General features: G+C 38.7%; 1 protein-coding gene across 15 annotated transcripts; it reads left to right on the forward strand.

Moving 5' to 3' along the window:
• The first annotated feature begins 102 nt into the window (after positions 1–102).
• CDCA2 (cell division cycle associated 2) lies at positions 103–26,279 on the forward strand. 15 transcript variants are annotated; one of them, XM_038384668.2, is made up of 18 exons: positions 117–435; positions 1,686–1,778; positions 2,233–2,272; positions 3,063–3,457; positions 3,551–3,754; positions 5,538–5,665; positions 8,224–8,374; positions 9,325–9,521; positions 11,418–11,505; positions 12,877–13,115; positions 13,597–13,684; positions 15,929–16,185; positions 16,649–16,700; positions 17,002–17,066; positions 17,880–18,005; positions 18,530–18,713; positions 20,899–22,219; positions 23,562–26,279. In XM_038384668.2, the coding sequence occupies exons 4-17, from the start codon at positions 3,223–3,225 to the stop codon at positions 22,182–22,184; spliced, it is 3,300 nt and encodes a 1,099-aa protein (XP_038240596.1). In that variant the 5' UTR covers positions 117–435; positions 1,686–1,778; positions 2,233–2,272; positions 3,063–3,222; the 3' UTR covers positions 22,185–22,219; positions 23,562–26,279. The 15 variants fall into 15 exon arrangements, 14 of the variants coding, with proteins under 14 accessions (XP_043358955.1, XP_038240590.1, XP_038240596.1 ...); XM_043503020.1 differs by having other exon boundaries at positions 103–430; positions 3,063–3,754; XM_038384667.2 differs by lacking the exon at positions 1,686–1,778.
• Positions 26,280–26,907: the final 628 nt, after the last annotated feature.

A 26,907-nucleotide genomic window follows, 5' to 3' on the forward strand; every position in this document is an offset into this window, starting at 1 on the left:
TTGACGGGGGAGTCCATTTACTCCCTAGACTTCTGATTGGCCAGAATGTGTCACGTGGGGGTGGACCGGCCGTTTGATGGGCTGCATTTCAATATCCGGAGCCCATCCCATCCCGGGGCTGCTATGTTTCCTGCGCGCTGCCGGGACTCACTACAGGGAAAATAGTTCCGGCCTCGCAGAGGCTTTCCGAGACTATCTGAGCCCCTAAACCTGCCGGAGGTGGCCTTCTTCCTGCCACCCCACTGGTCTGGAGGGCATGTGCGCAGGTTGATGCGGCTAGGCGGGAGGCCGGCTCTCGGTGCGGGATGACCGTGCGGAGGGATACGCACGGTGCAGGCCTTGGAATGAGTTTGAATGAAGAGGCGGGTCCAGCCCCTCAGCCGTAGTTTTCCCCTCGGGCGGGTCGTCCTGGATTTGGGAACCGTTGTGTGTGAGGTGGGGGGCTATGGAGGGGTGTTGGGGGGATCTGAGAGGGGGGAGGAGGGATGAGAGAGGGAGGGGTGCGGGGGGATATGAGAGGGGGGAGGGATGAGAGAGGGAGGGGTACGGGGGGATATGAGAGGGGGGAGGAGGAATATGAAAGAGGGAGGGGTACGGGGGGATATGAGAGGGGGGAGGGATGAGAGAGGGAGGGGTACGGGGGAGATATGAGGGGGGGAGGAGGAATATGAAAGAGGGAGGGGTGCTGGGGGGATATGAGGGGGAGGAGGGATGAGAGAGGGAGGGGTGCGGGGGGATATGAGAGGGGGGAGGAGGGATGAGAGAGGGAGGGGTGCGGGGGGATATGAGAGGGGGGAGGAGGAATATGAAAGAGGGAGGGGTACGGGGGGATATGAGGGGGAGGAGGGATGAGAGAGGGAGGGGTATGGGGGGGATATGAGGGGGGGAGGAGGAATATGAGAGAGGGAGGGGTGTTGGGGGGATATGAGAGGGGGAGGAGCAATATGAGAGAGGGAGGGGTGCTGGGGGGATATGAGAGGGGGAGGAGCAATATGAGAGAGGGAGGGGTGCTGGGGGGATATGAGAGGGGGAGGAGGAATATGAAAGAGGGAGGGGTACGGGGGGATATGAGGGGGAGGAGGGATGAGAGAGGGAGGGGTACGGGGGGATATGAGGGGGAGGAGGGATGAGAGAGGGAGGGGTGCTGGGGGGATATGAGGGGGAGGAGGGATGAGAGAGGGAGGGGTGCTGGGGGGATATGAGAGGGGGAGGAGGAATATGAGAGGGAGGGGTGTTGGGGGGATATGAGAGTGTGAAGGAGGAATATGAGAGAGGGAGGGGTGCTGGGGGGAGAGGTGGGGAGGATGGATGAGAGAGGGAGGGAGGGGTACAGGGGGATGTGGGAGGGGGTATTGTAGATATTGAAAAAATGTCCATGGGAACAAGAGGATCTATATGCGAGGGGAATCGCTTAATTGACCTTTGGGTACTGAGGCTCTTCTCGGAGCGGCCCCTCTGAGAGCCTTCCCCCCGCCCTTGCAGGACCTCTTTGTCAGTTGTTGCTACGCACTCCAGTGACACTACTGAGGACATGTGCAGTCTACTGGCCTTTCTTTTTGTGCTGCCTGCACCTCCTTTGGGTGGGGGGTGGAATGTGCACCAGCCGGTGTGAATCTTCGAGTGTGCCCGTCCAACAAATGTTCCTCTTTTCTACCCATCCCCTTCCATTTCTTTATGTTGCCCAGTTGTATGCCAGACACCTCCTGTACCTCCAAAAGCTTCCAATCTAACTTCAGATGTTAGCACAACAAAGGGAACAATAAAACAATTAGAAGTAGGTATGTGGAAGGAAGGACGGGATTGTGTGTTTGTAAGGCAAAGCCAGGTTCACAGCATGGTACAGCAGGCTTTTTTCTTTAAAAGCACCTGTTATTTTTAAAGTGACAACTTACTCTTAATACTTGGCAATCTCTGCCTTTCCCCACATTACTTATGCCATCTACCAAAGCAGTCTTTAGCTTTTCAAATGGGAGGGACTGATTTGATAATGAAGAGCTGTAGCATTAGTTACTTTGGAATGTTCTTGTAATAATATTTGGTCACACCGTGACAGCTTATTTAAGCGTTTTTGTGATGCTGTTGTGCAATACTGGGCTTAATTTTCAGTGGTTTGGTTTTTTTTTGTTCTGTTTAACTTGACACTATCCTATTACCCTACTTTGGGTGTTAAAATGTTTTTCTTTTTATTTAAATAAATAAACAAACAAACTGTTTTGTCCTGTTATGCTTTAGATGAACCTTATCTCAGAGGTTGGAGATTTTCCTAATGAAAGTGAGTACCAGCTAGTACATTCTTGTTTGTGTGGCCCTGTCAGTATCTGCCGAAAGATCATTGGATTCTAGCCTGGGCAAGTTGTAATAAAAGTGCAAATTTTAGTAATGCAGCCCTTTAACAATGAACGACTGGCTGAGCTCCCAATAGATCTTGAAGTCAGTAGGAGTTGTGGGTGCTTGGCACTTCCGTAAAATCAGTCCATTTTAGTTAGGTGCCAAAACACAGATTTAAGAGGTTAACTTTTTAGACGTTCACTTTTTGAAAATTTTGGCCAAGTGTATGTTTGAATGCTTAATTGTGTATGTGTGGGAGAAGACCTTTAACTCTCAATCTTGCATTAAAATAAATGCACCTAATATTCAGTGTGTGATAAGTGCCACAAATTAAGCTTCAGTGCGATCCTATCTGTAGTTCTACATACTTAAATCTAATGTTTATTTCAATGTGACAAAACTAAATGGAAGATCTGTTACTTGAGATTTCAAAGTCTCAGAAAAAAATCTAAGTAGTGACATATATATAAACCAGAACTCTACTACACATTATCACTGTGTAGTATTAACACAAAAAACTGTTGGATAAGGGGCAAGATCTAAAATAGATTTGTGGGGTTGGGGGGAGGCTTGAATTTTTTGACTTTGGCGATTTGGAAATCTCCATCCTAATGTTGCATTAGCATAGTTTTTTGTGTGTGTTTAATACAGATATCACATATTTCAGAGTACTGGACGTATAATATCTGAAGTAAACTTCAGAGCTAACGTTTCATACTTCCTTCCCTCCATAGGAAGGACGGCTGCATCTTCTAACAGCTTTACAGCGTCTGCATGTTGTGGCGGTTGCTTTTACAAAAAAACATAAACATGCTCTTAATGACAGAGCTGTGATTACAAGAGAACAACGAGACTGATTGTATTTTTTGGGAAGCTCAGAATACAGTACTGACTATGCACAGACAATCTAGACAAATTATAAATACTATTGCTGATGTGAAAGGAATTACTGAAGAAGATGGAGATGTTTCTTCTATGCCTGTTCCAAAAGATAAGATTGTCAGAATGGATGAATCAAAAAGCACAAAGGTTTCAGAAATGGAAAATTTAAATGGCAGGAACCCCACAAATGTGCAGAAACCCAGAGTGAAATGCAACAAATACGTAGGGAGAAAATCGCATCAGAAGAGTAAGGAGGATAGTAAACTGACAGTTTATGAAAGCCTTTCTGTTAAACAAAAAGGAAACTTATTTGAACCTTCCTTGTCCTTTTTGACATCAGACAAACTGCAGAGTCCTTCTTCAGAAGGCAGACCTACATTTTTGGGTGAGGCAAGCTATCTGACGCCAAACAAAGGTGAAGCAGATGTAAAACCTAATTGTGGAACATCGGAGAAATTAATGAAGAAACCTATTGATTTTGCTCATGTAACAATTGCTGAATTTGGGATTACTCCAGAGTCTTTTACTGCTAAGCCATCTGTAGGTAAGGATTGATAAGGTGACTCTCAACATGAAAATTTCAAAGTATTGTGCTTCATATGTAAGCAAGAACACATCTGGTATCTTGCATAATTTACATTCCCCTGAATTTTTAATGGTGGACATGAATCCCTCTCCAGAGATTTCAGGGCATTTTGGACAACTTTTAAATGGAAAAATGCTCTTAAATTGGATTGGAATGCAGTGGGTGGAAGCTGTCAAGTAAGAAAACTTATTTGAAATCTGAGGGTCTTAATTTATGATGATATCCGTCTAGTTAAAAAATTAAAACAAAAGAAAGTTGTTATAAAAATCTCAAGATTGCCGACATAGCTGGAAGTACTGTTGAAATGGGCAATAGAATTGGCTTCTCACAGACCCAAAAGATAAAAATTTTTGAAGGTGCCTTCAAGTATGACTGTTTATATTGCTGGATCTCACTTACAGTTCATCAAACCAAAATGCTACTGTAATGGATAAACAGCATAAGATATCCATAATGCAAATATGCTGAGTTCAATATAAAAGATTGATATGACCATGTAAAATGGCAAAATGATTTATTTTCTGATTGGATGGATGTCAGTTTCATTCACAGTGTAATATGACATAATGGGCATTTCTGGTAATAACAGATACTGCTTTTATAAGCAAGGAGTTGGAAATAGTACAGGAGAGAGAAATTGTGAGGAATTGTCCAACATTCACTGTCTTTGGCATATAGAGTAATTTCCTATTAATCGTACGTTTTCTTGAGTAGAGGGGAAATACTCTGACTTTCTAAAGCCAACATGAGATCAGGAATAGGATCAGCTGGAGGAAATTTTGCAAAAGTAACACCGGGCACTTTCTTCATCCCCTGTGCTTGATAGCAAATTTTGATGTTTCTGTCAATGGCAAAGACTCGTAAGTAAAACTAAGTGTACAATTTCACAATCGGTAGGTAGGGCTTCTTCAAATCCAAATGATCACTTTACACCGGTATAAAATAATGGTGATTATTCCACAGCACAGTCTTTTTTTATATATTCTAGCTACTTTAGCATTACAATTTTCAACTGTCGCTGTTTAAAGGCACAAAAGAGCTAATAAGGATGGGATGTTAAAACATGTTTGAAAACATGTTCCGTAACGTATCTAGGAACTGTCAATATGGTTTCCCCAGGGAAACAAACAGAGTTAGACCTCAGTTTGGGAATATATGGAGGTTTTGCGTTTTTTTTTTTTTTTTTCCCCCCCCGATGCTAGAGAGCTGAGGGAGGCTAGTCTTGCATGGCACCGTTCTCTCCCACTCTTAGCCCCAAACCGTGTGGAAATTCCAGCAGAACTTCCCATGAAAGCTTATGTTGATCATTGCAGCATTAATTTTTTTATCTCCTGGGTCTTGTACTCTGGAGAAGTGTTGAGTGTAAGAACATTCATGCTGCCAAGGAAATGGACACGCAGGGACTGCCCAAAGATTGATTTGAGGAAGTTTTTCCTTTAAGCCTTCTTGTTTTTACTTTCTGTGAAGACCTTTTCTTGGTTTCCCTAACTTTGTGCATCGCAGAGTTTTCTTTGTCGAGCAGTCTTTTAATTGTTTCTGTGAAGTAAGTAATACACAACCAAGGTTTCAAATGCTTGCTGTTTTATTTTTCCTTCCAATGAAGACAGCATTGCAAATATAGAACTTTTGTATAACACCTACATTTTTGAAATAGAAGCCATTTCACTGCTATTTCAAGAGACTTGTAAGTGTTCTCCTGAAGCTTCATTGTGCTTTTCTTCTTGCTTTGTTTTCATTCCAGGGAAATCCCTGGCTTTAAAACTTAGGCGCAGATCTACGATTGGAGTACGGGGTTCCCCTGAAAATAATAGTCTTATTCGATACCTTGCCCAACAAAGGAGGAACAGAACCAAAGACCCTTTCACAAAGGTGGGAATTTTTTTCAGAGTTGTGCAATATGGCTAGTGGAGGAAATCCGCTTCAGATATTTATCATGTCTTGAATGAATGTGACAATCTTCACCATTTCACTTTTATAGTCAAAAGCTTTTTTTTTTTTTTAGTTTAGATTTTGAATGTGGAGAAAATCGGTCATGTCTACACTACCATCTTAGTCGAGGTAGGTTAGGTTGACTTAGTCACCGCAGTAATTACTGTGGTGGCTGACGTCCACACTAGCCACCTGTTGGTGGTGCGTGTCCTCACCAGGAGCGCTTCCACTGACTGAAGAAGGACAGTGAGGGGGGCTGAGAGCCAGAGCTCTCAGCTCGCCACTGGAGCCCAGCTGCCCCCTAGGCTTCTCGCTTCTCAGCACTGTTCCCAGCCAGGAGCCTGGGAGGCAGATTGGCTTGGGGGGACCCGGCAGCAGCTTGGCTTGGGAGCCAGGAGCTCAGCTTTCTTGTGAATTTCACTGCTCCAGCAGAGCTGTGAAATTGACAAGACAGCAAACAGCTGATGTAAGGAATGCAGTGTCTATGCAGACACTGCATTGTTCTAACTACATTAACATTAGCCTCTCATGGCGGTGGAGTTAAGGCACTTTCATGTGGGAGCGAGGCTGTAGTGTGTACACAGACATAATTAGGTTGTTGTAAACTGTCTTATGTCAACCTAACGGTAGTGTAGACCAGACCTAACCTGGACTGAAGGAAAGAGAAGGCAAGTCTGAAGGAAGAAATCAAAAATAGAAATAACAGTGGACTTACTTATGATCCTTAACAGTTTTTCTATTGAGAATTGTGGGGAGCTAAAGTTGAGGCCAACTGCCTCCAATACGTGTATTTTAGTAAGTCAGATTATTATATATTGAAAAAGAGTTTGCTTAAAACACTGTGACGGGAAAGCTACACTTCAAAAACTGTTAGTCCCTCTTCATTCCTTCCCATTTTCCCATACCCCACCTTGGGGTTTGTTAGCTATTTTCTTGTATATTTGTTGCTCAAGTAATGTTTAATGAGCCTCCTTTTAAAAAATCGTAGAGGAAAACATGTTAGATGAAGGCTACTTAAAATCTTTGCTTTAGAACAGACTGTTTTTACAGCTTAATCTTTACAGCCCATTTGTTAAACTTCCTCAAAATGTGTACATGTTTGGGTTATTGGATTGAAAAACGTTGTTCTGTATTGGAATATTAAAACAAGTTTAAATACTGGAAAGGTTAGGAGTAGATGGTAGAAACCTAAAGGTAAAAAAATATTACAGCGATGTTGTAATTATCTCAAAACCAAGCATTACAAGCCCAGGACGTTCTGAATTAAGGTTACGTTTAGAATAAATCGGAGCATGTTCAAGTATGGAAATGCATATGTAAGTTGCCCAAACAATCTCCACTCTGTCCTGCAATAACAGTATAATAATGACAAAGGCATGTTAGTGGATGTGGTCCCAATTATATTAGACTGACTTTAAAGAATCATTTTTTATTTATTTTTTTTTATTTTTTCATGTTTTTTTTCCTCATGGTGTCACTACAGGTCTAGATGCCTTATGTGGGTGTTGTCATACCTTTACGTTTTTGGTTTCCTATAGCTGTACGTATAGCTCCTGAATTTCTTGGATTTGTAATGTTTGGTTTTTGCAATAATTACCAAGTATTGAGTCGGTTCAAGGCATATTTTTTTAAAACAAACATATTAAATTTCATAATGAACCCAGTTTTTAATTACTTTTAACTCCTAGGTGAAGTAATGGATCTTAAAGTCTCGGATAATTCGTTCTGTACTTAAAGTGCTGTTAGTTTGGGAAAGGCTGATATTTTTCATACGTAAGAGGCTGGATTCCTGTTTTAAGTGCAAAACAAAACTCGGCCTTAATTATGGAGTCACAAGCGTTCCTAAAATTATAGTGTACGTATCTATTAATATCCTGTAAGATATCACTTTAAGGTGTAATTGCTTTTTACATATGTTCAGTTCATGCTTTTACATCATAAAGTGCCTGCTTGTGTGCATCATAAGGTTATGGCCATATTGAAGACCTGTGGTCCAGTGTTCATTTCACTAGACCTATCACTCTAACATGTCATTGAAGTCAAATTTTTTCCTGTCCACTCTTTCTTTCCTCTTCTTCTGAGGTATAACTGGAGGTTGATTTAATTTAATTTTCAGAAGTTCTAGATGTTTGTGTTTGTTTTGTTTAATAAAATGTCAGTGTTGTATTGAATTATGTCTAAAATATAGAGAAATGCTGTCACTCATATAATTTAGTTTACATGAATGTGAATGGGGCGGGCATAAGCAAACTGCTTTGGAGGGACAAGTGTAGGAGAAAGGGAGTCCAATCTGTATCGTGTAGTAGTATATTTTCTACATTTTTCATCATAGAACTCGGGACCCGTATCCAAGTGAAACACAAGGCCATTTTAAGATGCACTTACTTGTCTCTTTGATTAAGTTTGTGCTGTTGCGTTAACATACTTATTCCTCTTCAGCATTTGTAAGTTTCAGCTTTTAAAGAGCATAAATGGATTATTTTTTCATGTCCTAACAGGCCAGCCCTTTTAAACATCAAAATGTTGGCTCGTTAAAGGATAGAATATCTGCCTTTCAGTCGTCATTTCAATCCGCGCAAGAGGACGACAATAGGGCTTGTTTTCCTGGGCTCTCGCAGGAGGAGAGTGTGTCCCGGGCAGCAGGCTATTGTAAGTAATCTATATCTGCAACCAAAAAAATGTCAATAATGTTGATGTTTTAATTTCCGTCTGAATACTAACCATAAATGATTGTTCTATTGTAATAACCCAGTTTCAAGATTAATCTTGAGTCATGGTTTCATGGCGGGAGAGGGAAAGGTAGGTTAAATGAAAGCTCCAGTGTGTTTATCTGTTGCCCAAGTGACTTCTCTGATAGTTTTTTACGTTATCAACATTTTTGTAGCACTATTCTGACGATGGTTAATGCACATTCTGGACGGTTAATCAGGCTTCTTATCTTTTACTTTTCATTGAATGTGTTTTCAGTCACTGTTTGTATTGTTCACCTGTCTTTCATAATGAATTCATGGATCTAGAGACTGAAGTCATTGGATTGGTCCTTACATTTCTGGTAACAATACCAGTTGTGTGAAGATTGGTGTCCTGTACCTTCTTCAAAAATGCAGTCGTATTTGGAAATGTTATCAAAGAAATAAAATATATCATTAACTAACATACTTAAGTGCTGAAAGAACTCCAAATTATTGATTGATTTTTGCCCTATCCCATGAGGCCTCTAAGCCATCCAACAGGAAAAGGAAATTAACAAATGTTGCACATGAAAAGTCAATGTGGCTCAATAGTAAGTATAGAAAAGATGCCAGAATATACGTTGCTATATTCTACTTCATTACTTACTTGAGCCCTTCTTTATACTACGGCTTTCCATACCATCCACAAAATCATCATCATCTAGTTTTGGTGGCTTGCTTTATTTAAAACGCCCAAGAATATGCAAATAAGTAATACAGTACTACTTGCAAAATAGAATTCAAAAGATGTTCTTAATTTTGTCTGACTTCTCGAGAGACTTGTAGCTTACCCTATGCAGTGAAGGGATGTAAATGATCTACAGGGAAAATCTAAGGTTTGTTTATTTTATTAACTTACAAACGCAGCTCTCAACAAACAGCATGAACAGTCTCAGTTGAGTGAAGAGTTATCATCTGAACACAAGGGTGTTGCTTATGGGGAAAACTCGAAAGAAGAATTAACTAATGGTGATAAAACTGCAGCCAGTATCCAGGTATGCAAGATTGTCTCTCCATCAGAGGAGGTGCCCATCATTGAAACTACTACTGCTATAATTTCAAAGGTATGTGTATATCTTTAAGAGGGTGAGGGGAATTTAATTATGAAATTGCATCAGCAGATCCCTCTTGTAGGAATTTAATTCACATTGTGAGCAGTGGAACTGCCAATGTAGCAAAAATCTGTTGGGGGCACTGGTGCATTGACTATACATTCAAATGTAGTCCCACCTCCGTCATCCTTAGTTCCTCTTCTGTCACCAGTAATTATGGGCCCGAAACACAGTGTGGATGTTTGTTTGTTTTCTGTTAGTTTGTTTTTTGTTTTTTGTTCAGTTTTAAGTAGGCTTAACATTTGTTTGCCTGCTCTAAAGTCTTCTAATAGACAATTATCTTTTGTCTTGTAATCACACACAGGTTTAATTCCCAACTTCCATTTACAGAAATTAATATTTTAATTTTGTAACTTGCTACATTTGGCATCTGAAGACTTCTTGTATGTAGGTCAAATCAACCTTCTATGTGAGGGTGGAGGAGGATGATGATGATACAGAGCAGTACCTCTTCATTGGAAACACCCTCCATGTGTGCTCTAGGTTCTGTCCGTTACAACTATGATATTCATGTGTACAAATTTTGAATATGGTGGTTAACTAATGTAATTGTTCAGAAGAGATGCAAAACAAAGGTTCTCCATGCCTCTCCTCCTCAAGGAAAAAGGCATGTTATTGCCTCTGTACAAATAAAGGAAGGGGGAGAGAGAAACCCTAATACAAGCACTACTTAAGATACGCCATACACCAGAATTGCTAGGCCACTGGTCAGTTGTCCTGTCTGATAGTGGCCTCCACCAGAAGCTCCAGAGGAAGATGCAAGTAACCTGCAATAAAAACCAGCCCTTAGGGAAGCTTCTTCCTAACCCACATCCATTAGTGGGTAACTTGTTCCCTGAAATATATTTACTACTTTATTTCTCATATTTTTATTCCTAGCGAATGTACCTCTGACTTTTTTTTTTAATTAACGTAAATTTCAAATCCTCTTTTGAATTCTGATAAGCCTTTGGCCTTGCTGATATTTTGTGGCAATAAAGTCAACTAAAGAGACCATGAATGTGATAATGAAAACTGTATTCCTACAGAAGGAATATTACCTGACTCTTTAACGTGCATTAAATGCTCAAAGAAAAAGGGAAAATGTCATAAGCCACAGTTGCTATTAAAGCCATCGTTTGCCAACAGTTTCCTCACAGGCGTAGCTGAACAGTCCTTGCCTACAGATAGAATAGAAAGTTACCTGTTTGGTCCTGTACTCCCAGCCTTCCAAATGAACTGCAAAGCCTTTTAATATTTTGTCCCCTTCTTCTTTCTTTATATATAGGCCTCAGGCTTGTCTCGTGTTAAAATTGGGGAGGAGGGGTTGGTTTGTTTGTATTTTATTTTTGTTATTTTGGAAATACCAAGTCTTGCTTCCCTGTGTGTGTTTGTGTTTGAGGACTGGAATTCAGTATCTGTGGGGAGAGGATGTTGAGTCAGAAAACTTAAATCAAGAACCAAAAAGGTTATTTGCTGTTTAACTGAAACGCTTAGGAGAAAAGCTTTTTTGTAAAAGTTTCAGCACCCCATCCCTTTAGTTTTGGATTGAGAGCTTCAACTCTTGTCCTCCAGAAGCTCCTCTTTGTCTTCCCTTGAGGATCAGAGTTGATACGTCAGAGGTGAAGAACAAGCATTTGAAACCACTCCTTTTAAAAAGACTATTTAGACAGAGAAGCCAATTTCAATGAGCACAAACAAAATAAATTTTCTTTATGGTTCACTTCTAATAACTAAGTAATGAAGCTGCATTCAGGTTTTTGCTTTAAAAATATCCAACACTTGTTTTTATATTTTTGAAAACTGTTTTACTGTGTTTCCTTGCATTTCAGTATTTTGGTAAAAAGAGCTATAATTTCCTTTTTCTAGAAAATTCCCTGTACGCCACCACTTAGTGAATCTGGAAGCTTATCTTTAGAGATTATTCCACTAACGGGCATCCCAAAGACACCACGCAGTAAGAAGATTGCTCACTACTTTTGTTAATACTCTGTTAGACGCTTTAAAAACTAAATGTGCCTTATTAATTACGTTTCTATTTCACAGGCAGTGCTGCTCTCTCTTTCTGATTAGGAGTTTTTCAAATGCAACAGAAGTCAATATAGCTTTGTGCTGTATTACCAATGCTGGCAGAAAATGTGCCGTGAATGATAAAGTAATATTGAATTGCTGCTGCAGAAGAAGCTAAAATTAATCTGGTTTGCAGATTGATGCAGCTCATTTTGCTGTAAACTACAATATTTGGAAATGCTTCTTTCAAATGAGAATTTAATGGAAAATTAGGACCCAACAAGAGGAACGGGAGATTCTCAAGAGTGTAGAAAAGAAAATAACCCAAAGATGGGAAATGGTCTCATCCTGTAAATGGTTCTTTTGTTGTTGTAATTTTGATATTTATTAGTCACTCTGAACTTGCTTTGTTTTTCTGAGCATCTAATGGTGTTACCTTTTAAAATGCCTTTATCTTCTAAAAAGCTTTATTTTATAACTAACAAGTACTACAACGCATTACAAATTTACTTTCTAATAAGTTTCAATGCCTCTTCATTCATACTTGAATTTTCTCTTTCTTCTTTAAGTACTACAGCTCTAAAAGCTAAGTACTCATATAAAACTTTTTTTTTTTTCAGTTCTCAAAATATTTAGTCGAACAATGTGGCATGTGTTTCGTAAAGTTTTATTGGTTTCAGAGTAGCAGCCGTGTTAGTCTGTATTCGCAAAAAGAAAAGGAGGACTTGTGGCACCTTAGAGACTAACAAATTTATTAGAGCATAAGCTTTAATTTTTAGCTTTAATAAGCTTTAATAAATTTGTTAGTCTCTAAGGTGCCACAAGTACTCCTTTTCTTTTTGTAAAGTTTTATGTCGCATAAATAGTACTGATTTTGAAGCATACCTTGAGATAGAAATATCCTTAGACTCTAAGAAAGGTGAGATTATAATTGAGGAACTCTTATGATTAACATAGATTTCTCATAAAACCATGATGATCCATCTCTCATTGACCACTTCTCTTAACTTCATGTTAAACCTCCAAAAAATAGGCAAGTATAACGGAAATGCTGACACAATCTTAAGTGAAAAGAAAATAATTGCAGTACTGTAGCAGCTATATTTTAAACACAGGAAATAAACAACCATATCTGATTATTGTGTGGTGGTAACTCTAATGGAGACCACAACTCCAAAAACCTAGTTTCTGAGGAATTCACACGTTTAAGCAGCTTTTGAGACTAAGTAGCAGCATGCATGTATTGCAACAAACGCTGAATTTTTTAACATTACGTCTAAAGCCCTTAAATCTTGATATTTATATATTCATTTTGAAGACTTGACTTCTGAGTGTATCTGTGAAGATTTTGGAAGTAATACTAGATCACAGCTAAGCAGAAAGAAAGTTACCTTTGCAGAAGAACTGAGCTTGGAGAGATTTGATGAAACCATGCCACCTGTTACGACACCGCAAAAGGGAAACCTTCCATCCAGTGAACAATCCCATAACGGCTCTTCCTGCCTTCGATCTGTTCTGAAGAAAACACCAGTAAAACTACTGATGGAACGCGTGCAGGTCAGTGTATTGATCTCATAAATATAAATTTGAAACATTAAAGGAGCATTACTGTGTTCGTTACTCAGTAACGTGTGTTTTTTTTTTTTGTTTTGTTTTGTTTTTAATTTGAGCCGTGTTTTCCAAGAAGCATCTCTTTTTGACTAATGGTCTAACAAAATGCATTGGAAGTTGTGTTAAACAGTTGTTAGTGTTGTAAAAGGAGTATGTCTGGCCTTTTTTTCATGTCCGGGGTTTGTCTTGATTTATTTCCAAAGTTTTACAGGGCCTTCAACATGTACAGTACACATTCTAAAAAACAAGATTATGTAATGCTCAGTTTATGCTGATTACTAAGAATTACGTAAAGAAAATGACTTCAATTCACCTTTTTCAAAAGTGAATGCTGGATAGATTAAACAGGAACAGGCAATCATTATAGCAATATAGGTATTCTACTACTGCATTGATTAGACAAGAGTAACGCTGTTGATCTTAATAGGAACACACAAGCAATACTACTGGCATGGAAGGAAACAAACCTCTCTTATTCTCTGATCTCTCAAGAAGTTTTGAAGAACTGCGAACAGGTCAGAAATTTTTATATGTTCCTAAATTGGCGCAAACTTTATTTCCCATTAATTAAAGGGGACACTGTCAAATTGAACTTGATGCTGTTGCTACTGGTCACTTTGTTGCAGAACTTGAGGAGAGAGTGTGTAAGTAAGCAGTGCACAAATGATCCTATTTTATGGGCTAGGCAGTACAACGAACCAAGAAAGAGGAAACTGGCTATATGCAAAGTGCTATCAAATTCTCAGAGTGAACGGTGGTGGAGGAAGGAAGACGCTATCACTAATTACTTGCTTTCAGCAATCTTTGCAGTAATACAACAACAGGTACAAAATTTGAAGATGGAAACATGACTTCAAGTTGACAGTACTCATTTAATTTTTTTTTTTTAATTGTGAGAAGATGTAAGAAAACTGAATATTTAATATATGGCAGTATCCTTCGGATATGACTTTTTTTTAAATTACTTTTCAAAGTTAAAATGTTTTTGGGAAAAATAGGTCATGGTAGGGTTATATGCTGACTGTATGATATTGCAAATGACGGAGCTTACGGTAGGTAAAGGAAGGCTTCAGAGTAGCAGCCGTGTTATTCTGTATTCGCAAAAAGAAAAGGAGGACTTGTGGCACCTTAGAGACTAACAAATTTATTAGAGCGTAAGCTTTCGTGAGCTACAGCTCACTTCATCGGATTCATTTGAAGTGAGCTGTAGCTCACGAAAGCTTACGCTCTAATAAATTTGTTAGTCTCTGAGGTGCCACAAGTACTCGTTTCCTTTTTAGGTAAAGGAAGTTATTTTTTGGTCTTTGATTCTGTTGGACGTTGAGTCGGTTCTTAACGTGGAGAACTTTTTAAGACCAGGAAGTATTAATTGATTTGCTTAGCAAGCTTTCTAGCCTCTGATTGGGTACTTAATAGTCCAGGGCATACAATAATTCTGGAGGTGCCATTTTCACTATACTATGTCAAACTGAGGTTCTGACCACTTAGTGGTAAAAATTCCATGATTCTTTTTTTAAATCTTTTATTTAAGAAGAAAACAGGTATTTTTCCCTGTTTCCTGACCAAATGACAAATATAGCCAAATTCCTATTGCCTTATGAATTCCACCTATCTAAGCTACTCTTGTAATGTCAGTCCGATATGACTCAGTTTGCTTTGTCTTAAACTACTGTGTAGGATTGATGCAGGCTATTAAACAATGACCATGTCTTACCCCAGTGGTGACTGCACTTGAATGACGGAAGAAGATGGAGAGTATGAGGGCTAGACCCAAGTGTTGCAACAGGGAAGGAATTGTCTCACATAGGCATAACTCCTTTCCTGCCCCAGTAGTAATGTGCTACTGGCCCGTACCAAAAGCCAGTTTCTACCCCTGTTTATTGACTTAGCTACGCTGCTTGGCATATTGGGCCAGGGGATGGAACCAAAAATGTGCTTAAGGTCTGGGGATGGAAAAGCAGTGACACAACATTTGGAGCCAAGGTCCAGGTTGTTGTACAGACGTACAAGTGAGTTATATGCAGCCCAGGCCACAATCTTGCCTGTAATTTATTAGTTGGTAAAGCACTGTGGATGAAAGGCACTATATATGCAAGATGACTATAATGCTCACTTCCATAAATATGCCACAATTTAAAAACCTGAGCAGTTGTCCACACCACCCAACCAATGTATCTCTCCTTTTCTGAAGTGACTATCTTTGATAGGTAGTTCAATCTCTTTAGCCGTTTAAAAGATGCTCATTGCAGTGGTGGTGGATGGATAACTGCCCTCCCAGGTTGGACTGAGACCACGAGTATGCAGGCTACTAAACTGATGTAAGGTGATAACTTACATTTGATATTGTCTTAGCATTTTCGCCGTAACCATCATTTTAACACTAACTTTCAAGCAATATTTGGATACATCAGAATGTGGCAGTCTATCTTCAGAGGGATCCTAATAAAAGAGTGACTATGGGATTCCTTTTTTTTTTAGTCAATAGTTTTCTATTTCTTCCTACCATAAAGCAATTAACCTTCAGTTCTCATTTTACAAGCAACTCAAATATAATTTCTCTATTTTTGTCTCCTCTTTCCATAGCGTTCAAATCTGTAATACTGTAGATCCATACTGAAAAATCCTGTTGACTTCATTAGGAATTCTGTGCTTGAAACAACTGCCTCTTTAAATTCTCTTATTTTATTTAGAGACTTGAAGTAAAATATTTTCATTAATTGCATTTGAGGTCACTATGAATTTAATATCTTCTGTTACAGATACAAGCAATGCTAAAACAATAGACAAAACAGATGTGTACAGCTTTGAGAAGCCAATGAAGAGACAGAAGGTTACTTTTGGAGAGGATTTAAGCCCAGAAGTATTTGATAAAACCTTGCCTGCAAATACACCATTGCGTAAAGGAGCCACCCCAATCAGTAACCCAGGATCACAAAGCGGTAGCCCTTCCAAAGTAATAAGTCCTAGGAGAGAACCTTTATCCCAGCCAAACTTTGATGACTGTGATGGTGATGATGTGAGTTTGCTTTAAATTATCACAATGAATTCTTGGTCACTACAGTCAGTTTTAGCGTTCCATTTTGTTCCTGTTTTAAAAAAAAAAATGTATATGTTAAAATCTGGACTGATTTTGACGTCTTGGAATGGTTACTCTTTAAACATAAAATTTTTTGCTTCATTTGCCTTTGACATCCTGCATAGCTGTTGTGCCTGCAGATTTGCCATTGGAAGTGAATTCTGTTACAATATTGGAAGTATGTGGGATTTAGCCTCATTTTGTTTGTTGGGCCTTTCGTACTTGTTGTACCACGTTTCATAATGTCTCTACGTGTGACAATTACTAAGTTCCTCTCTTTGCAGGATGAATGAAAGTTCCATTAGGCCATTCATATGCCGTTTTAAACAGGTTTTTGAAATATTGAAAGAAGGTGGGTGTGTAAATTTTTTTTTTTTTTTTTTTTTTTTTTTTTTAAATACAGGAATATGTTAAGCCTCTTCAAGAGTCTGGAGCAGTCCCGGAGAATATGAAAGGTAAAGTTTGGGTTATAATATGGCTTCTTAGTTTGTATATTTGATATCTCTCCTCATTTGTGTGTCTTAATTAATGAAAAATTTTAGGGAAAGATGCCAAGGACACATGCTTACATTTGATATTGAAATTTTGTTTTAAAGGCTTGGCATACTTTATACACTAAACAAATAAGCGTAATTAAAAGAAGGTGAGACAAGGTGTATGGTGAGAGGAGATATATCTGAGATTTTTCCAAGACAGGTATATCTGCTGCTGTTACATAGTTTAACCAAGATCATTCTTTTCCAATGTATTTAACAGAAATGAATTCCTTTGATAACAAAAGGTCTTGTCCCAGAATAACCCGGTCCTCTACTAAAAGAAAGGTAAGTGTGTTTAATATTTTCTTTGGGTAATTTTTATTGAACTTCCAAATAACACAGATTTTATCAACTCTTCGTATTGTTTGATGTTGGTGACAAGTGATTGAGAGCTTCCCAATTTTACAAATAAATATTGGTACGATTAACAAAAGGGTGAATGCTTTCATAATTTTATTTTAAAACCTGGTTTACTTGTTCCGCACTCAATCTTGCATAATTATAAACTCTTCTTGATGATTTTCAAATTTTATTCCTGTTCACTGTATAATTTTTTCGATAGTTGTAAGAGCTTCAGGATATATATGTGTGTGTGTGTGTGTGTGTGTGTGTGTGTGTGTGTGTGTGGTAGGTCAGTATGCTGCAGGTAGTGATTGATTTGATTTTTTTTTTTTTTTTTTTTTTTTTTTTTTTTTTTTTGTTCCCAGGCAGCAATATTAAAGAAGGATTAATTGATGTGTTAACTTGCTTTCCCAGTAGTCTCATAGCAGCATGACGCCCACCTGTTAACGTTCCTTTGCGATCGGGATCTTGAGGCTCAGTTTCTTGCACAGGATTCTAATGTATTCCAATAATATCCCTCACTAGACTCGCTTCATAGAGGTGTATATAGGAAACGGGATACTCGAGAAGACCAACCCACCCTTATTAAAATAAATATTAAAAAAGGACACTATTTAACTGCATGGGCTTGTAAATCTGTCATGACTTTATAATTCATCAAGTGAAGTAAACGTGAGATTTATAACTTTGAGATTGTTATGGCTTCTGGTCTGTATTGTGTACTCTTGTTTAAAAAGAATTGATGTTCCTCAACAGTATATCAACGTTTCGGAAGAGACTGGTGTTAGCATCTTGACCAAAAATGCTCAAGATATTAAAACGCTAAGAAAGAGCAAGGTTCAAAGAGGAAAGGAAAACAAATCTGCCCCCAAAAGGATACCGGTAAGTAATGGCAGACTGCAGTTGTGTGAATACCTCACTTAATTTTTCCTGTTCTTGATGTCTCCTGAAATTAATTTCTCATGGATGTCTTCTATAATTACAAGATCTGCTCATAGTAAATCTTTTTTGGAGAGTTTGTTTTTATGCCACTGCCAAAACACTTTTTTTTTTTTTTTTTTTTAGGTGTCTTAATCCCTTCCTGTACCACGGGTGAAGCTGGGCCCAATAGCCTTTATATACCTCTATCTTTTTATACCTTTTTTCCTCAAGATCTCTCTTATAAGAGGCAGGGGAAACCTTGTACAGCAGTACAGTACAGAGAGGACCCCTTAAGCTTTTTCTAAGATGTAACTCCCATACCAATTGTATTCAACAATGAATAACTTGGCTCCAGTTACACCCTATTTTCTTAAAATATTACCTAAATGTATGCTTCTCCCTATAAATTAAACTGTTAGTTGATGTAGATTTATTGAAAAACTTAAGAGATAATACTGTCTTGGTTTTTTTCTAAACCTTTTCAGAAGGTAAAACTTAGAGGTTATGGACGAAAAAGAGGAAAGAAAAAGGTAGAAAAACGCTTGTATGGTCAGAGAGAAGTAGCTTCAAAGAAACCTCTTTTGAGCCCAATTCTTGAGATCCCAGAGGTCTTCTCTTCTGCACCATCTTCTCCAAACTCACCTCGGACCCACATTCTGCTCTTCTCAGGTAATGTAGTCTTTCTCCCTTTCAGCCACTTGCACTTTTTTTTCAGTCGATCCTAAAACTGTAAAAGCTGTTAACTTTCTAGCCTCTACGCATTTATAAAAGGTCTAACAAATCTCACCCTTATCATCTTGTGAAGAGGAATCCTGAAGAAAAGGGTGGGGAAGGGAAAGATCGTACTTCAGTGAGATGATCCAGAAATCTATGGTGCTGTTAAAAAGCCCCAAACTGGATAAAACTGAACTCTTACAAGGTAGCAATTGAAATTGTTACAAGAAAAGCCCATCAGATAAATGGGCTGATAGGTTAAGACAGAAAATCATTGAGGTGGTCAATCCTAAACTTTGTGGGGGTTTTTGGGTTCCCTAGGTCCTCAACCTCAGGCTATCTTGTGTGATTTTTAGTTTACTGTAACTTTTTTTTTTTTTTTCTTAAATGAGTGGATTGACACAACTGAGAGACGAGAGGGGTAGACTTTATCCATTACATTAAACAAAAGTATTGGCCAGGTTATTCTGAATACCTTAGAAGAATTTGAAATCTGCATGTCATTAATCACTGATATGCCCAAAGGATGTTTGATTAGCTCACTTGCCAAATTATATCTCCTATTTTTGAGCTTTGGACAAACTCATGAAGGCATTTTTAAAAAAAAAAAAATTTTTTTTAGTCTTAAACATCTATGAACAAACTGGAAAAAGTATGTTTCCCTGTCTACCTCTGTTTTAACATTTCACATATAGTGTAAGTCTGCGCATGCACACAAAACTGGTTCTCTAAAGAATGGGTTCTCAGGATTTTGGGATCCTGTGACGCCATGTCACGTGACCTCAGAAAGTTGGATCTAGATCTGTTCTTTGTTTTCTATAAACTGCAACCGCTGGCTTGTTTGTCTCTTGGTAGTGAGGATCAACTATTCAAAAGGTATTTTAGTAAAACTGATACTTCTGCATCAGGAATACTGGATTTTTTTTTTTAATTTAAATAACCAGCAATATGCTTCACGTTGCACAAAAGAGAAGACCGGTTTCCTGCTCTCAGGAGCTTAAGTTCTCAGACAACTCAAACAGTACAGGCATGTTGCACAGTATGACCAGAAGATCAGTATCTCAGTGGTGCAAAAATGTTATAGTTGGAAAGAAATAGTTAGGATATTTTTAAACTAAAAATTCATTAGTTGGTACTACAGTTGAGACTCGGGAAGTGTTCTGATTTATTTTGAGGGATTTGAAAGAAGAGAATTTCAGGCATGTGTATCATAAAAGGAAGTGCAAAGAAGTGTGAGGGAAACAAATGGAATAGTAGAAGTGGGAAGTTTAATGCAGAGTGCTAAATTGAATACAGTGAGGCATACAGAATATGAACTGCAATATTTAATTTTCAGAGGGGTGGACCTTGTGATATAGTGCAATAGTAAGTTAAACAGCTGGAAGAAAAGACAGACTGATTAGAAGCAGCATTGTATCTTGATTACTGTAGAAGGCAGGTGGCCTGATGCCATGTTGGTTATGATAGCTTGGAGCATGTCCTCTATTAATAGAATTCTCTTTGAGCCATGAGAGGGAAGGGTTAATGCTTTCCTCCACTAGCACCCCTGGCTCCTTTAAATGTTCTCAGTCAATGCAATCTGGAGTGATCTTTCCATTGGAAATTGTGACATTTTACCTCTCAAATCAACTTCAAGTAAACCCTAACTTAATGGGAAACGAAGAGTCATCTAAAATGCTAGTATCAAAGCCTATTTTGTATTGGTGTTTCTGGGCAGCTCCGTAATTCTGTCCATGATTGAAATGACATTGCTTAGCTGGTCTTGATGCCCATTAATGTGTCAGGCCACTTGTGAAAGTATGCTGCTTCCCTATGCCTTTATTAATTGGACTGAAATCAGTCGGTCTCGTTCAAAATTCTGATTATTTGTAGAATGGTCTGACTAGAAAGACTGTATCCTTGGGTAGATGAGCAGTGCGGAATAGCTTTGACAATAACTACCAAGGTTAGCTACTTGAAACAGCTTTTTCTTTGGGAGGAGGGTGTAAAATACTGTGGCGGCTTTACTTTTCTTTCATTTAATTGATCGCAATGTTTTTTTGAAATTTACATTTACTTTCAGGTGTTCTCTTGAGAATAACGAAGCAAATTTGTGTCAATTTAGCTTTTTTTAAATTGTAAACTTCGTATATCCTTTTAGATTATTCCAAATCCACCAATGCCCACAGAGGATCTATGAATGAAGTCGTTGAACAGAAGAAAGTGTTTGGAAGAAACCAAAGGCAAGTGCCTATAACTAACAAACGTCCAAACGCTAGAGACCTTGACGTTGTAGAAGCCAGTGGCATCGAGTGTCAGTCATTAGGCGGTGGCCCTGATCCTGCTTCAACCGTTAATATTGAGGTGCTTAATGTACAAGAAAACATTCAGACAGAAAATGAGCTGGAATCACCCTTAATGTCGCTAGAACAGAAAGAGAGTGATGTTTGTGTGAATAATCGGACCAATGAAGAAGACAGCAATGATAAGACCTCCTGTGAGCAGTCTGAGTCCAGTCTTATGACGGAACACAGTTCACCTGTCATTGTAAAATCAAACTCTCTTTTGCCACGACTAAACACAATAATGCAAGAAATTAAGAGCACTTCCCCATTTGATACATATGACAATAAAGAACATGAAAAAGAGAGAGCTGTCTTAATAGAAAATGAATGTGTACTGGAAAGTGATCATCCTTCAGGTAACTCCGAGGTGCTAAAGGAGCTAGAGTTCTTCAACCTGCAGGACATCGGTATAAGTGAAAATACTCAAACTGGATGTTCTGTTACAGACTTTGGAAGAGAACGAACAGCTGACAGTGATGCCAATGTAAAAGGATCCAAAAGGCCTTCAAGAAAAGGCAGGAGAAGCACTATCTATTTTTCTGAACTTGAGAATCTCCATTTTGAAGCACTTGGAAACAATCTGTCTGGCTCCTTTACTAATGAGCAAGAATCCCGAATAGAAAATGACTCAGAAATGTTTAGTGATCTACATTACTCTATAGAACAGTCCTTCTTGAAGGCGAGTGAGGATCATGAAAAAAAGGTAAGACGTAGTATGAGGCTGCATAAAAACGCAGAAAATGAGGGACTTGCGTGGATTAAAATGCCTATTGAGCTTCACAAGAACCCTTTGTCAGATTCTGCTCGCAAATCGAGGCGGACGATGTATGCATCCATCTTTAAAGAATCTGAGAAGGTTCATCGAAGACCAGAAAATTGGATCCAATTTTCAGCTGTGGGGAAAGAGAACAATGAGCATGTTCCTGTTGCAGGAGGCTCTTGCAAAACACGGAGGAGGAGCATGTGGGCATCCACTTCCCAGGAAACCAAAAATATAACTCAAACAAGGAAAAAGAGAATGGCAAGCCTTACGTACAATGATAAAAATTACCAAAAGGAGTCTGAAGTGCAAGTATCTTTTGAGAACCATCCTAATGCCTAGGCAAACTGGGCCATCTCTTTTTTAAAAAGAAAAAGGTCAGTATTTGAATGTAGATTTTCTTTGGCTTCCGTGATCTGTATTTAAAAGTATCGCTTAGAAATAGGGAATGACTTATTTCTCTGGTCACAAAGACATTTGTATATGTATTCATTTTACTTGTTCATTTGCCAAGTAACTTAAATAGTCCTTTGGCTTGAGAGTTTCAAAATGCTTGGCGAAACAAGTGAGGAAAAGCAAGCTCAGCGTTGAGGGTACAGGTGTATTAGTCAGCAATGATGGGCAAAGGGTGAAGTTTTAATCTCTTGATGCTAGGAATCCACACTTCCTATTTCTAGCAGTCACAAAGCAAAGTGATATATTTATTCTTTATAAGAATCCTGGGAGCTACAAGGGTTGATTGATTGATTGAAGCGGTAGTAAAAGCTGTAACAAAAGTAAGTAACTGTCAAGAGAATAAATACACATGTCAGTAATTTATTGGAAGTATAAGGGGCTTCAGTCAACTGAGGCCAAAGAACACACTCCTCCTCCTCCTTTCTGTGGAAAGGATAGCCATAGAAACTAGTGAATTATATCCCAAGATGCATTTTGTTCCATTGCTGTGACATTTACAGTCAAAGGGGAGTAGTGTTTATAGAATAACCTGCTTGTCTTAGATGCAAGATTTTCTTTAAGGAGCAAGACGCAGTTGCTTGCTCACATTGTTTAGGATTCTTTATATTTAGATCTCTTTTTTTATATTTAGACCCACTTGAGGGGGGGGCGGGAATTATTCTAAAATACGTACTGTATTATGGGATGTCAAATGTTCTGTTGCCCTGATTTTTTTTTTTTTTAATGAGGCAGGAATTATGGTTGAATACACTTATCATTGTGGAAAGCACATAGCAGTATGTGTTTGCCCTGGAAACTTTGGAGTGGTTACTGGATAAGATACGGTTTATGGGCAGACTCAATATGCATACCCAACTCACTAGGGTACAGTCAGTAAGCGAAGTCTCTCATTCCTCCACTTGCATAAAGAAATGTCAGCAACCACACGCGTGGTTCTCACCTGTTTTGGGAAAAGAGAAACACAGTTTATGGGTCAAAAAAAGCAACTAATATTGACAAACGGTTTAGGGGAGTGGGGAATAATCCGTTCTCGAAGGTGTTGGTTCTTCTTGATGGAGCAGGATTTAAATCCTAATTCAATTGTATTTTGAAGCCTAGCGTCACAGTCTGTAAAAACTGAGTTTTTGTCTTTACTAATTGACCTATGATGGCTTCTGGAATACCCTTCCAACTGTAATTGTTTGAAGAGTTGATATTTCCCATCTGCTGAATTCTGCTTTATAAAAAAATATTGCTTTTGAAATCCATTTAACTTTTTTCCAGATTTCAAAAACAAGCTAACAAATAGAGATCCTGTACAACTAACATAACCATGAAGAAAGCTCCTGCTGGGGTGCAGACTTTTCCCAGGTTCTGCAGAGACTTTGCTTTACCATCTTGATACCAACAGGTCTGGAGCTCCCACTGCTATGGACTTTGCATTTGCACTAATCATTAAGAAATCCCAATTTCTGCAGAAGGATTGATTGTTAAGTTTGTTTAATCTTTAGTATATACAACACTTCATGTTTTAATGTTTAAGGCTAAACTGGCTAGAAAAGGATATGAACGTGTCCAGCAAATGAAAAGTAGTGCATAATTGCTTTATGAATGTTTTAAATCTTCAGTGTATATGTACCCAATACAGTACTCAGTAGTTGACCTGTCATTTTACTGTTCACTTATTTCTAGTTTGAGCTATAGAACGTAAAATGTTGAATATGGTTTGCTTAATACAATCAGTATTGTTTTCGTATTTCATGCTGTTCTACTTCAACTGTAAGGTGAAATATGCCAGCTTTAAAACCGATTCTTAAAGTTGAAGAATCATCTCTATTGTAAACGTGTTTGACCACTTTGAGCTGGAATAAAATTTCTTATGTACTTTTGGTGAAGCTAGAAAATCACATTGAAACACTGTCTGTCTTACCCTATCTGCAGAGACCAACAGCCAGTCTTTCAGAAAACAAGAACTACTCGGGCAACTTTGCAAGAAACTTCATCAAAAGTTATCATTTTGTGTTGTACTGTTGATTTCAGTGACAGTTCTTCATCCGGACCCATCCGCTTTCTTTTACTGTTTCATCGTCCCTTTTTTTTTTTTTCCCCAATTCTTCATTAACTAAATCTTTGCACGTTTATCTGCTTTTGCTGTCTTCCAAATTTTTCTAACTTGAACTGGTTTCTGGAAGATAGTAGAATATGCTCTCTAACGTTAGCAAAATTAAACCTACCACAGTGAAAATTTTAGACTTTTTGGTTTAGAAGATAGGAGCATATCCAGTTAAATTATGTTGGCATAGCAATATCTTCATTTTACCAGCAGAGGGCAGCGTGGCATGAATTTTGCACTGGGGTAGAGGTAGACAAACCGGACGACTTTGTGAAAACTGTCCTGGATTTAAAAATATCTTTCCACAGTTCCCAGACCGCAATACTGAAATGTCAAAATCACTTGCGTTGGTTCAAAACAAACTGGTAATGGTAGCTAACTCTGGTACTCTTACTTTATACTTAATTAATTTTCTTGCCTGTTTCACACCTTTATGGGATGGGGTTGGGAGAAATGGTTTAAAGGTTAAAATAAAACTAAATTCAACTTATGAATGATGGCGTATACTGTAATCAATATGAGATAGTGGGCTCTGGGAAGAGCCCACACATCACCTTGTCTTACAAGACTGGGTGTTGTCTATTGGTCTTGACTAAAATTTTACTTTTCTTCCTAGAATATATTTTTTACTAGGTACTAAGTCTGGAGACAGACTCTCCTTGTGTGACAGATGTGTATATCCTATTTTTAAGAAAAAGGGATATCCAAGTATAAACAGATTTTTTTTTTCCAGCATAATTACCCCAGTGACTGGTATTTGCAGGGGTTAACTGAGCCTAGAGGTTGAAACCTGAGAAGAGGTGAAAGAAATTGTTGTTGGGATGCAAGAAAGTATAGTGAGAGTCGCTTAGGGGTAAGATGGGAATAAGGATAATGAGACAGTACTGGTGTTGGAGGGTCATTGGACTTCGGAGGGAAGCAGATATTCTGGGATAGATGGGAATAAGGATAATGAGACAGTACTGGCATTGGAGGGTCATTGGACTTTGGAGGGAAGCAGATATTCTGGGATATGAGGCTTTTCCCCCCAGGGAGCGAGCGCCTGTGAGCGTGAAGCATAATAAAAAAGGGACTTTTGCATCTCAAAAATGCATGCATATAAAACACTGCTACTTTCACAAGGGAAAGTGTGTACCTAGGATCCTGGAGCCATCTGAGAGCCACAGTGTGGTTACCAGGCTGCTGTGTAGGAACTGGAGCCAGGAATCCATCAACCTGCCTGCATTTTTCTCAAAGCTGAACAATGAGATGGGGCTAAAACGTAATGTGAAAGGAGACTTATGTTTCACATTCCTAAAATGGTGTTCATAAAGTTTAAGTTTTAAAAAGATGATATCAAATTTGCATCTCTAACTCAGAGGCAGCCTCCTATAATTGCTGATTTTATTGCACGATGGCTTAATAGGGTAGAGTAAGGTAACATTTAGGTGGCATGGTCAGGGGAAGAGTAAACCAGGTTTTTGGGGTCAGGATATTCTGGTTTTTAATCCTGGCTTTGCCACTTACTCTGGCCTTGTTGAGAGTAGGTTTTAAGTTGTCCTCTTAGGTCAAGTCAGCAAGGTCAGTCTAACATCTACCCCTCTATTCAAGACCGCACAATCATGGTTTAGAATGTACAAAACTGGCAGAGTTAAAGCCTAGCCCAGGGTTTAACTTGATTAGTCAAGGATGTTCTAAAGCCTGGTGCTTTGTCTTGGCTGGAATTGTAAAAGGTGTTCATTAGATTGTGATGGCACAGAGTTCCTGAGCTCAATTTAAAACCTTGTCTTGACAAAGATGGACTTTGCTTGTAAGCTCTTGCGGGCGGTGGTGGTCTTTGTTCTGTGTTTTTTCTTATACAGCACCTGGTACAATGGGATGCTGGTGTATGACTGAGGCCAGATCTACACTAGAAAGTTGGCATAAATGTGTCTGCTAGGGCTGTGAAAGCTATGGTGGCAACTTCCATCCCCATAGCTTATGCCAGCACCAGAGTCCCTTTGCCAGTATGTCTTACGTCCTTTGGAGAGATGGTTTAACCATCCCAGCAAAAGGAGTTCTCTGTCTATACAGGCAAAGCCTTTGTAGTACAGACTATTCCAGAGACTCCTAGGCACTACCACAGTATAAATAATGGTGGTTTCTGGCCACCTGTCTGCTTCACTTTCCCCATCTGTATAATGGGGATAATGCTTCCTGGCCTCACAGGGAAGTTGTGAAGATGACTTAATAGTCGCGTGATGTTTTGCGTAAATTCCTACTATGGAGACGTTAGATCACTTCAACAACAGTAATAGCTAGAGTTAAGTACGTATTACTGAATAATTACATTGATCAGATTCCTGTGTAATTGCTACGTAGTGACCGATTTATGGGATAAATGTTTCCTGAAAATGTAATCATTATCTTGCCACTATATTGTAATTACCAGGTCATTAGTCGACTAAGGAAGGAAAGAGTAGTTACATAATACTTGTCTCCTATATTGTGACGTGTTAGATTATAGTAAAATGTTTGAAAACTGCCTGTAGGGGATGC

Source organism: Dermochelys coriacea, chromosome 26 (assembly GCF_009764565.3).
Source record: "Dermochelys coriacea isolate rDerCor1 chromosome 26, rDerCor1.pri.v4, whole genome shotgun sequence".
In the NCBI taxonomy this organism is placed as follows: domain Eukaryota; kingdom Metazoa; phylum Chordata; order Testudines; family Dermochelyidae; genus Dermochelys; species Dermochelys coriacea.

Excerpts from the sequence above, each read along its gene's own strand:
- CDCA2 (XM_043503020.1), top strand. The coding sequence starts at position 3,223 with ATGCACAGACAATCTAGACAAATTATAAATACTATTGCTGATGTGAAA. Across the intron at positions 17,067-17,879 it reads GGTCCTCTACTAAAAGAAAG|TATATCAACGTTTCGGAAGA; the intron begins GTAAGTGTGTTT and ends GTTCCTCAACAG. Across the intron at positions 18,006-18,529 it reads CTGCCCCCAAAAGGATACCG|AAGGTAAAACTTAGAGGTTA; the intron begins GTAAGTAATGGC and ends AAACCTTTTCAG.